This window comes from Nestor notabilis, unplaced genomic scaffold (genome assembly GCF_000696875.1).
Source record: "Nestor notabilis isolate BGI_N333 unplaced genomic scaffold, ASM69687v1 scaffold14939, whole genome shotgun sequence".
NCBI classification, from domain to species: Eukaryota; Metazoa; Chordata; class Aves; order Psittaciformes; family Psittacidae; genus Nestor; species Nestor notabilis.
In genome coordinates, this window is record NW_009945235.1 from 1 (window position 1) to 12,129 (window position 12,129).

Consider the following 12,129-nt stretch of genomic DNA (forward strand, 5'->3'; position numbering starts at 1 on the left):
ATATATATATATGCAAATACCTCCTGTTGCCTCTGTATAATGTTCAGTAGGGCTGGCAAATGATGACCATAAACTGCAGTGTACAGATGCCTAAATTTGTGGTGTTATTTTTCCTTTTTAGGGATGGGAATGCTTGCCAGTGTATACACAGATGATGAAGAGAGAGGCAATGCAATGGGAATTGCACTAGGAGGCCTTGCTATGGGAGTCTTAGGTCAGTGAGTTGGAGTCTCTGCTGGCAAGAGAAACTACACCCCAGTCTTCCTAATGCATGTGCTTGTGATCTATGAAAGCAGCAGAGGAGTCTCATTGTGTGTAATGTTATTGTGCTGTTTCCACGTTAGATCCATAGTGCATGTTAAGAACAGTTTTTCCCAGAGCAGCACATTTCTTATGTTGATATATATGTCGGGCAATATGGGGTTTGTTTACATGGAAGAGTGCCTTGGGAGTGAAGGATATGGTTATTGTCATGATCATTGACATTATGAGGATTTTTAAACTGAGCTTTTTGGTCACTGAATGCCAATAGCAGGACACCCAACTGCTTGCAGAGGATGTTTGTTCGGAGGTGTGGCTTTTCCGCTATGTCCTTTCTTTCTCCCTGCCAGTGGGTCCACCTTTTGGGAGCGTCATGTATGAGTTTGTGGGGAAGAGTTCTCCTTTCCTGGTGCTGGCAGCACTAGCTCTGTTAGATGGAGGTTAGTAAATACTAAGAGTCAATATCACCATGCAGCACATCCCTTTCATATTACTGTCTAACCCCCTTCTTGAAGAAATGTTACAGTATTGATTTCTTTTCACAGCTGTTCAATTATTTGTTCTGCAGCCATCCAGAGCACAGGCAGAAGTAAGTATTAAGGTAAAACACTCTAGGCAATGGATGACACTTTGCTTTTCCTAATCTCAAGCTTTTGTTTCATAGAGTCAGAAGGGGACGCCGTTACTGACACTTTTGAAGGACCCATATATCATTATTGCAGCAGGTACCACATCCTTTAGTTTTTTCTTTAAGCCTTTGGTGTTATACCTGGAATGCCTCAGATTGAGCTGGTTTAACAATATTGTCATTGCTGGTTTCATTTACATGAAGCTCAAAGAACCTGTTGGTAATATAGGATGAATATACCAGTATATGTGTGTATATATATATAAAAAAGGCAGGAAGCTTGAAATGAAGGTGTATTTCTAGCTGAGAGGACACTAATGACTTGAAGCTGCTTGTCAGGGCAGTGAAACATGACCATGGAACTTTCTATGAGGCAAGTGAATAGGACCAAGGCTTTAGAGGGGGGTTTGCCAGTATATCACAGGCAGGCATAGGGAGTAACACTGAGCTTCTGTTTTCATTTGGAGAGAGGGAGCGAGTTTGGTCTCTAGAGCATGGATTCTATTTCAGAAAAGGTCTGGGTTGAATGGTGAATGGCGTTTGGTATTACATGTATTGTTTGTCTAATAAGTTGTTCTGTCTCAAAGGAAGTTCGCTTTTTTGTGTTGCATTTTGTTGGATGTTTATTCTGAAGTCTATAATTAAGTCTGGCCCGTTTTAATGTTGATACAACGCCTGGAAACAGATAATTATTTTCACTGTTTTGTTTCTTAGTCTTAACCTGCTATCCAACAGTTCTTCCAAGCATTTCTTGTTTTTCTCTTTCTTGGTGATCTTAGGGAATTAACCTTAATCTTAGGGAAATAACAACCCTGTGACTGGATACTTGGTCAAGCTGTGACTGAAGTTGTACAAACACGTCTGCTTGAGAACTTCTTGGAGCATTAAAAGACCTTTCCATAGAATAGAAGTACTTGAGGGGAAAAGAGTAGCAAAGACAGTATCTGTCATAAGAGATCAGATCTATCACTCATATAACCTGGTACCTTGTCTCTTGCAGTGGTTAAAGCAGGTGCTGTAAGGTGAGGTTCATCTAATGTTATATTCTAGACATCTAATCCCTGTCAATGTCTAATCTGTGACAGAACTTGGTTTACACCATGAAATATGACAAGGAGACTGATTTTAAGGGGTACTTTGACTAAGATTTAGCTACTCCTTTCAAGCTTAGTCTTAGCCACAGAAGAGGGATGGTACCAAGGAACATGGATCCCACTATTTTAACCATGTCCTGTGTATGCTGATAGCAGGGATGGACTTTGTTCCCATTTTCTAACACATTTACATGGCACTCAATTTCTGCAGCTATTCTCTTCTCTGAAGTTGTTTCAGCTGAGATTTTGGGCCTCTGTCAAGCAGGGCTGAGCAGTCTCAGAGCCCCAAAGTGGTGAAGAAGACTTGGGGGCGGATGGCCTGGAATCAGGGTAGTGTGTGTCAGAGATCTTACCTATACGTCCATGGATCTTTTTGCCTCTTGCTTCCCTGCCCATGCTCTCAAACATTCCCAGTGCCCCCTGTCTCCCCTTCCTATCTTCGATTCAGTGCAGCTGGACTCAATAGGAGGCAGGGAAAGGAAGGATGTACAGAGCGTAGAAACATGAAGACTCTGTTCTGATCCCTCCTGCTCTGGGTGACTTGTCCTGCTCCTACAAGGCATCAGCTACTAGGATATGAGAAAGTCCCTCCCATGGGTTATCAGTGGGGTTAGGTGCAGCACCCAGGGTCTCTGCCTTGTGGGATGGAGACTGCTCAGTTCTTTCACAGTATGGATGATGCTGATGTTCTCTCACCTCAGCCCCTTATCCTCCTGCTTTATTTCCCTTACGAACCAAATTTGGTTTTGTCAGAGCTGAACACCAAATACCAGCTATAAATTCAGCCTTTTATTTGGCCTATGAGAGCACATTAATCCAAAAGCAGCTTTCCTGATGCTCCAGGAATACACTGCTTAAATATTAATTGCTTCAGTTGTGAAGCTGTTGCTTTTTTACGGTGAAAAGGGTATGAAAGTTTCATTTGTTCTTCCTTTCCCTGAGGAGTTTGGTCTTTTCCTTGCTTTATTTTCTAAGATGGGAACTTGATCCTGATGCTAACAGGGAAGGGTGGGTAAGTGGTTGGTTGAGATGGCAGAGCTAGCTCCGTGCTCTGACACCTTGGGGCAATCAGTTGAGGCACCATGCCACATTTCTCCATATCTAAGCCAGGGTAATGTCTTCTGCTTCACAAGGATGCTGTGAATGTAGACATCCCACACTGTGTATGATGTTCAGATACAGTGATTAGAGAGGAGAAGGCTAAAAGTCCCATTGGGTTTGTACTGCTCTGGAAGATTAGAGGTTTTGAATGGCTTTTAAGGCAGTTAACTTCCTCATTAAAAATTGACCACATCTCTAGCGAGCTGACTTGTTAATCACTGTTAAATCCAAGGACACTTTAGGCACGCTGCAAATGGGCATGGCAGTTTCAGTGTTTCTTGCACTTTTGATTTAGGTACACTGATTTCATGGTACAAATTCAGATTCAATCTCCTGAGCGTGCGTCATGCGCTTGAGTCATAATTGTTTGTATTCTCAAAGTACAAGCACTTTCTGACCAATTTGGCTTATCTATAGCACAATATTACTCTTGAACACAAGGTGTCTTGAACTTAAGCATGGAGTTCCTCTCTCTTCTTTCTGAAAATGGAACTTTTTCCCTTGCTAAAACCATTTTTGCTTGGAGTTAATAATGTTGGCTGTCACAACAGACAGGAGGCCAGTGCTCTCATTCACTCCCTGTATATCGAAGCCCTATGGCCAGTCCTAATGCCTGGATGCCTTCAGTGCTAGCAATAGCTATTGTAAGGCAATAAACACATTAGTTTAAACTATCAGATCCAAAACCCGAAGTTGAGACAGATATCATCATGAGCACATGGCTTCTTGAGAAGGTGTGTGACAGCTTTTCACTGAGTAATGCTTTATCATGGGGAAATAGCAGGGATGCCTATGTCACTCTGCCAGAAGCTGTGTTCTCTGCTACAGAGATAGGATCCAGCTGGAAGGTTGCAGCTTCACACATTCTGGCCAACACAGGACATTTAATCCAATTTCAAGAAGAAATTGTAGGGTTTATGCCCTTGAGATACAACCCTTTAAAAAGAGGTCAGCTCTGTGCAAGACACAGCGAAGAAAAGCAATATAATCTTCTTTTGGGGAAGCTTTGCTAAGGTAACATATCCTTCATTGGATTTTGCTCTGAGTTTTCAGGGTACCACCTCAGGCTCTCACTTTCCTCTTGGGGTACACCCTATAAAGATCTGAAGTTCCTTTGCCATCATATACCTGAGTCCTTTGCTAAGCTCTGGTGATGCTTCCTGACCTAATGAGAAGTCAATGCCACACACGTGTGCATGCTCGCCTGTATCTCATCTCTTTGTGAAGTTTGTTAAGAGTAGAACAAGACCTTTGCTATTTAATCGTCTCCGTTAGAACAGCCCTGCTTCCTCTGGCTGTGCTTTGTGTGGCCTGAAATGTGTTTATCGAGCATCAAGGAAACTGCTTGAGCGTGGCTGATATTGGCTTGGAAGAGGGCAACCCTGAGGTGTTTGACTGGGGCTCCTCACAGACACCGCACTAGTGGGAGCGTGCACTGGAGTGGAAAGGTTAGCTTTCCTCTTTAGGGTAAAGCAGTCCTGAACTGTTGCTCCTTGCCCGAGGAAGGGAGTGAGCCAGGTTCATTTTGGGAGTTGTGGATACAGGGTCTAATGTATTCTGACAGGTCTGAGCAAAGAATGGCATCAGTGCTCATTTTGTTTTGAGCTGCGTGATGAGGGACTTGTTCCAGGAGAAATAATGTTTCTGTGCCCTCAGACAAATTTTCTAAAGAAAAGTAAAATTTGAATGGTGAATGGCTCTGGGAGTTCAGAATGTTTTCCTAAATTTCAGAGGTTGTATATCCTGGGAAGAACAGTGGGAACACAACTTTGAGGATGTCACTTGCAGCAGTGACTTCCAAAGCCATTTTGTGAGGGATTAGCGAAAGGGACATGTCCCATTGCCCTGCATTAGCCTTCGATTGCCTTGGGATATTTTGAGTAAGTGGGAAAGGCATCTTGAATCCAAAGAAATACCATGGGATTTAATAATCCCTGCGCTAAAGCTGAAGTGCACAACTGAGGATAGATGAACTCAACAAAAACCCACTGGAGTCTGGCTCTGCAGGCGGTGATGAAGGGCAGAGCTGAGCTAGAGGGCAAGACTGAATCAGCACTTCCACCTCTTGTTATCCTCTGCATCTGCGTGACTAAAGGTCCAGCAATTCAAAAGAGATTTGGAAGCATTTGAAATTCATAGGGCTGGGCAAGCTCAGCCAAACCCATGTTCTGCAGCATGGATTTACTGGCTGCTGGCAAAAGGATCTTGACACTGAATTCCCTTTTGTAGGGGATAGACATCTCTGTGGTTGTCTCTTGGTATTTTTAGGATCAAGACCTCCACATCTTATGATAGTTGTTCTCAGATGAGGGAGGTGTAGGGTCAGAGCTGGTGTCTCTTACACAACAGGGCTCCGGTTTTGCCCCAGGAGACTAGATAAAGACCAAAAGACCGTAGTTTTAGCTAATCATTTGTACAACAGTCAGACCTCATGAACTTTCTAAATATCATCAAGCTCACTGCAAACTTTCACATTATGAAAGTAGTTTAACCTTTATTGTAGAATTTCTAGGAGAATAGAAATATATATAGAAGTCTTCAGTGATTTTTACATTCTGTTCTATTTAACATTAATCAATGCACAACAAATAGAACTGTAAAAAGTGCAGTGTTTTATGTAAAAGCATCCATTCTTTGCATGGCTTTTTGTCCATAGTCAAATGAAATAATTACTATTTTTTTCCCCCTCTCCTTTCCCTAAGGATCAATCTGCTTTGCAAACATGGCTATTGCTATGCTTGAACCAGCTCTACCCATCTGGATGATGGAGACCATGTGTTCAAAGAAATGGCAGCTTGGTAAAGTACAATATATTATTTGCATCTCTGTATTTTGTCTAATGACTGTCTCAGTTCTGGTCTGTTAATGATGGTCTTGTTATAAGCTTCAGGGTACTGATTTTGTTTTTACTAGCTTTATATTTTCAGTGTTACACCTGCACAATTGCAAACATTGGTCTGTAAGAAAGATAGGTAGTAGATCAATGTTACTGGAATAGAGGCTTCTTTGGGAGCCCCAGCAGCACATCTGGCAGTGAATGTTGGCTGGGGCAGCTGCAAAGATGCCTGTTGAGCCACAAAGGCAGCCCCCTGGGGCAAAACAATGTGTTTGGGTTGTTCTGTTGGGGTTTTTCCCAGAAGAAATCCATCCTCAGCTACTATTTTGAATTGCCAGGAGCAGGCGGCCTCAGAAATCTGCAGCTGGTGCACTATGTTTGCTGCACATCATGCTAATGCCAGCACATACTCCTTCCAGGGATGTTTCTAGTAACACGTGAAAGAAGTATAGACTTAAAACATGGCCACCAAGGACACGAGAAGCACTTTTGCTGGAATCTGATAGATTTGATACCCTTTCAGTGGCTACTGTGTCACCGCATTCAACAGAGAACAATGGGAGAGACCCAGCTTGGACCACCTTACAACCTGTAACAGGGATGTGGTCTCAGGAAACCATGTTGATGTGAATTGGCTTGTTTGGGGGGTGTTTGGCGTAGTGCTGGTCCTTTGCATCGATCTGACTGATGTTTACCTTTATAATAGTTTGTAAGAAAGAGTTATCGTTATGAACACTACATATATCTATTTGATAAAGTTAATGAAGTGTTCTGTGCTGCAGCATTTCATGGGAGTATTTTTTAATATCAATATATGGCATTTACAAGGAAAATAAGAATCCTTCCTGAAAGTTACATTCTGCTAGCATTTGACTAATATTCCTACTGTGTGTTCACATAGGTGTCCCTACACCATATAGAAAGCACAAACCTTAGTTCTAATTAATGCAACCCGGATCTAGGGCAGCTATAGGTAGCAGTTCTCGATGTGCTGCTGTGCTATTGAACACAGTAGTGACTCCTTAGCCTGTAATACAGCAAAACTAACACACACGCACTTAGATATTTTAAACCTCACAAAGAGAAAGATTCTTACCTACCTCCCTCACAAGAGTTTCATATTACTGGTGCAAAGGAAATGAGATTTACAAATCTCTTACTGGAATAGAGGTTCTTAAAAGGAAAAGATCCATTCTAAATAAAGACTAATTTTACCCCTTAATGATATAAGTAATTGACTGCATTACACTTTATCTGATTTGACAGCATTAATTAAAGTTTTTAAGCCTCTTAAATTATATCTTGAACTGCAGGGTTCTAAGCAAATTGTTATCTTATGCAATTTAGAGGCCCAGCTGTTTGAAGCATGATCTGAAGAAGGTGTAAAGAACCTTGATTTGATCAATTAATGTTACTGTGCATAAAGCTTATTTAGAAAATGACAGGTCTACTTCAGTATCCCACAGCTTGCAAACCAACCTGCAAGTCTTTGTAGTATATTTCTTTATTTTCTTCCAGCTGTCAAGGTCTGCTCTATGTGACTGCTTGGTACAAACAGATAGCTCCAAGCAGTACCAAAGTAGCTGCGGTTACGCAGGTGAAAATGTTTCCCCAGCATCACCATTGTAACCCACAAGGATTTCAATCACAGGATATTGCTCTGCTAAAAATGACCTCTTGATTTTTTTCTTATGAATATCAGAGAGATAAGAAGGAAGATGGATAGGCAGGAAATGAGAAAATCTATGTTGCCTTGGTGAAAGATGAGGACCATATACACTTAAAGGAAAAGGTTAGATTGTGTACTGTAATGTCACGGCTAAATTATCTGACTGAATGGTGACCAAATGGCAGGTTTGTTGTGGCATGCACTGTTTGACAGACTTCCCCAGTTTATTTTTCTTAAGAAGATGTGAAATTTAACAGGAAAACCAGAAAAAATACTGGGTGTTATTTCTTCTAAGACACATGATCCGTTCAACACTGTCACACAAGGATCCAGCTTTGGGCACAACCACCCTGTTGCTCTGCCCCTTGGGTAGTTTGCATATAGTGTCTTTTCCTCCAGGGCATTCCCTGGTATTCTCCAGGCAGTAAAGGCAATGTCACACGGGGCTCTACATTAGCACATCTTCCTTTGACATTTCCCCTCTGGCTGGGTTCCTGCCCTGCGACTTTTGTGTAGGGAGAGGATGAATCCTCAGGTACAGAGTTGTTTCTGTCCATCATGCAGCCAGCATGTGTACCATTCCAGGTACGGTTGCTGCTGTGGAAACCTTGAGACTAGAAAATATTGCTGTTCCTAACGATATGTTTTTCCAAGTGGATGTGGGGGAGATGGGAGGGTCCGGGTAGCCTCCCACCAGGGCCAGAATGGATTTGTGTGCCATCATCTGTAAGTCATTACAGATAACTAGTTTCTTTAATTTAAGCCAATAGCTATTTTTTAGTTAACTTTGACTGTAAATACATTGACTAAATAATTTTAAAGCCATATTTTTATGGTGGTGTTTTCACCTTTACATTATTGACATACACTTGACTTCAGTCGCTACTCATAATATGGCATTTCAAACTCACCTGTAACACGAGGCCTAGTGGCATCCATAGCCATGGAGGGGGATCTGACTTGCCAAGCCACAGCAGCAGCCCTGCTGCCCCCCACTCCAGGGAGAGGGATTCACCCACCCCTGACACTAGGCTTGCTGCATGTGCTGAGCATATGCTCCATAAGCCACCCAGCCATGAAAGAGTCGCTTTCCTTGACCTATGCCAAACCTTATTGTAGTTAGACATAAACTTTTGGCTCTCTGTTGCTCCATCGCCTCTCCCATATCAGTTCTTGCAGCTGATGCTGAAAAACTCTTTTCAAAGGCGTCACGTCGCTCCCACATTTCATAGATGATGCCCTTAGATTTCATGAGAGGGCTGCAACGAACCGGATATTTGATTCTTCATGCTCTGCACAAAGGCTCTATTAGATGTGTTCAACTCAAAACTGCAGTGTCTGGAATTTATTAGTTTCTTCTAACACTTCACTAAAATCCTTGCTGATAAAAGATCTCATTCATATTTTTCAGGTGTTGCTTTTCTTCCAGCCAGTATCTCTTATCTTATTGGGACTAATCTGTTTGGGATACTCGCACATAAAATGGGAAGGTAGGCTTAATTTAAAAATACTAATAATCTTCCAGTCTGTGTGTACCATTTCCAGTGTTTTCCAGGGCAGTTTAGTGATAGTGGAAATTATTAAAGTTTGTTCTATAGTAACAAAATAGCTTTTTGGAACATTTGGTACTTTGGTGGTGTAACTTGGCACTTCAAACATGGCTTTGAAGCATTCAAGATCAGCTCTAACATCTCAGTATCACCAATCTGTAAGTGATGTTTCTTCTTTGATAGGTGGCTTTGTGCTTTACTCGGGATGCTAATCGTGGGAATAAGTATTTTATGTGTAAGTAGACGACCATGTATCTTTCAAATCATCTAAATATTCGTGTGTTCATCTTCAAATATGTGCTTTCCCCATGAAATTTTGCTTTATGATATTTTACTAAACAATGTGTAGTTAATAGGTTCCAGATCAGAGTTTTGAGTGCTTTCAAATTTCAATGATTCAGTTATTTTAAGGAAGAATGGCTCTGAAAGAGGAAAGATGATCTTTTTTTTGAGCTGTCACTCAACAGTGTGTGAGTAGTGAGTAGTATTAGTGTTGCTCCTAATAGTGAGTGTGTCAGTGGTTTAATGGCACAGTTGTCTGAAATGATAGCTGAGAACAAGGATCAAACTCTGACTCTCGCATCCATACAAAGTGTGCTGTAACTACTTCTTAGAAGAAGAAAACTCATCCGCATTTACAGTGTGACATAATTAACTGCCTACATTTCCTTTCTAGGTGCCATTTGCTAAAAACATTTATGGGCTCATAGCACCAAATTTTGGAGTTGGATTCGCCATTGGTAAGAAAAATTACAATGACTTCTGTTGTTTATGTTAAACATGATTTTATATGAAGTTCCATGGAAAATAAGTTTTGTTGCCATTCCAATCATACAGTAGTGAAGCCTGAGCTATGGCCCAGACTGGTAGGTAGAGTAAGAAGGATTAAAGGATCCAGGCCTCTGTTAGACAAGCTGGATTCTGAGGTGTGCCCAGAATTGCTCCATCAACCTAAACAGACCTTTCAAATGAATGTCCATGGATGTATATATGGTTTTCAGAAATGAAGCCATGCATTGCCCGAAACCCACAGACTTCCCTGTTGTGGAAGAGAATTTATATAGATATTTTCATATTAAAAAAGAAAAAAAGCTTAAATTTGTGTTCATCAAATAGGAATTCCCAAGGCTTCAAGTGATATGTGTGAGCTTTGCTTATGCTGGAGCACACAGGTTGGTGGGGACCGTGGCTTGGGTTTAGTGCTTGGCTGGTTAGCAGATTTGCTGGCAAGTGTCACATGTACCTGTCTGTGTGTCCATACATGACCTCAGACAAGTAAAGACCATAAGAAACACGGATAACACAGTCTACTCTTGCACAAATCTTTCATCTTATTTAAAAATAAGCGTCCTTTAGTTGTCTTTGCATCCCTTTGTAGCACACAGTTGGCCAAGACATTTAAAAGGGGGGGAAAAAAAAGGGCAGGATTTTCCTGAACTGTTTTTCCTTCCCTCCCAATCAGGAATGGTGGACTCCTCCATGATGCCAATTATGGGCTACCTCGTAGATCTGCGTCACGTATCAGTCTACGGCAGCGTGTACGCAATAGCTGATGTTGCCTTTTGCATGGGCTTTGCCATAGGTAAGTCCAGCCTTTTCCTGCCTATGATGAACAGTTCAGAAAAGGGACTATGCTGTGATGCCAGGTGTGAATCTCAGCAGCATTCACAGGCTTTATGAGCAGGGTTCTTATATTCTACAAGAAATCAAAGCAGAGGGAATTGTGTTTGGCATCTGTTCTCCTCTGCTGCAATGTCGTGCTCAGCTTCATTAGCTGTAAGAGGCTTGAAGGTCTCAGACACTGAACACAAATAGGATATCCCTCGGAACAGTTAAAACTAACACCGCAGCTGTACTCCCCATAGTCTGAGAGAGGAATAACCCCATTTTCCCCTGCCTTCTTGAGTGCATGGTACAGATATCACAAGAGCTTCTCTAATTTAAGTATAGGAAAGGTTTATGTTATAATAACAAACATGTCTTTACATTCCTCAAATCAATTTGTAAAGCAGGGCTTTTGTATATAAACCCATCGTTGCTTAAAGTGACTGCTGCAAATGTGTCTGAGGGATCTTCAGAAAAGGGGTTTTATTTATACAAGGTCCCTCTGCTGGCGGTGCCATTGCAAAGGCCATCGGATTTCCATGGCTCATGACAATTATAGGGATTGTGGATATCCTCTTCGCTCCCCTGTGTTTTTTCCTTCGAAGTCCACCTGCCAAAGAGGAGAAAATGGTAAGTGTAACATAGTTTCTTTCTTTCGTGTTTGGTTTTATTTTAATGAAGAAAAACCCCAACCCTATTTCTGTGTCTTTGCCTCTAACTTCCCCAAAATGGAACCAACACAGTTTATTTCACCCTCATGGATTGTCTTTGTAATGAACCCTCCCTTCTTTTTATGTCCAAGATGTAGAAAGAAAAGCTTTTTATTACATGTTATAAAGTCTCATGTTAGATTATCACAAAACAGGGTCCATCACACACCATGGTGCAGTGAGTGTAAAAGGCACTTCTGTTTTCCTTGAAGTGCCAGAATTGTACTGACCAATTTTCTTTTATTCTTTTGTGTGCCTTAACCTGTTTCTTTCCATGGTCTCCTATAGTATATTTTGCATCATATGTTTTCCTTCTCCTTATTCCTCTATACAGATCACTTGCCCTTACAAATGAATGGCTTCTCTTATGTAGGAACCTTTCACTCCTTCACTCCTCACTGCTTGCTCAGCCTGTCACTCCCCTAAGAAAGATTCCTGCTTTGGTTTTGGCAGTCGTTTTCCCTCGTTTGCTCTCCTATACTGTTCTAATCTCTCCCTTCCTTCCCCATTTCTATAGCTTGATTTGCCCTTTCTTATAATGCCCTTTGTCTGCTCTCCTACTCACTGTTGCAAGACTATAAATGCTATAGATTTATACCAGATCAGGTCAAAAGCCCTTTTACTGCAGGAGGAGATCCATTGCTTTGCTCACTAGGTTTTCTATGCTCAGCAGGA

The 12,129-nt window shown here is 41.6% G+C and overlaps 1 protein-coding gene across 1 annotated transcript in view; it reads left to right on the forward strand.

Annotated features, from left to right (window-relative positions):
* Positions 1-79: 79 nt before the first annotated feature.
* Positions 80-12,129, forward strand: part of SLC18A2 (solute carrier family 18 (vesicular monoamine transporter), member 2) — a gene marked incomplete at its 5' end in the record, with an annotated part of 13,659 nt that continues 1,609 nt past the window's right edge. The window contains 10 exons of the mRNA XM_010022781.1: positions 80-214; positions 612-701; positions 807-850; positions 926-986; positions 5,787-5,882; positions 9,001-9,079; positions 9,323-9,374; positions 9,816-9,879; positions 10,602-10,721; positions 11,241-11,374. Of these exons, the coding sequence (XP_010021083.1) occupies positions 80-214; positions 612-701; positions 807-850; positions 926-986; positions 5,787-5,882; positions 9,001-9,079; positions 9,323-9,374; positions 9,816-9,879; positions 10,602-10,721; positions 11,241-11,374 (875 nt within the window). The remainder of the gene's footprint in view (positions 215-611; positions 702-806; positions 851-925; positions 987-5,786; positions 5,883-9,000; positions 9,080-9,322; positions 9,375-9,815; positions 9,880-10,601; positions 10,722-11,240; positions 11,375-12,129) is intronic.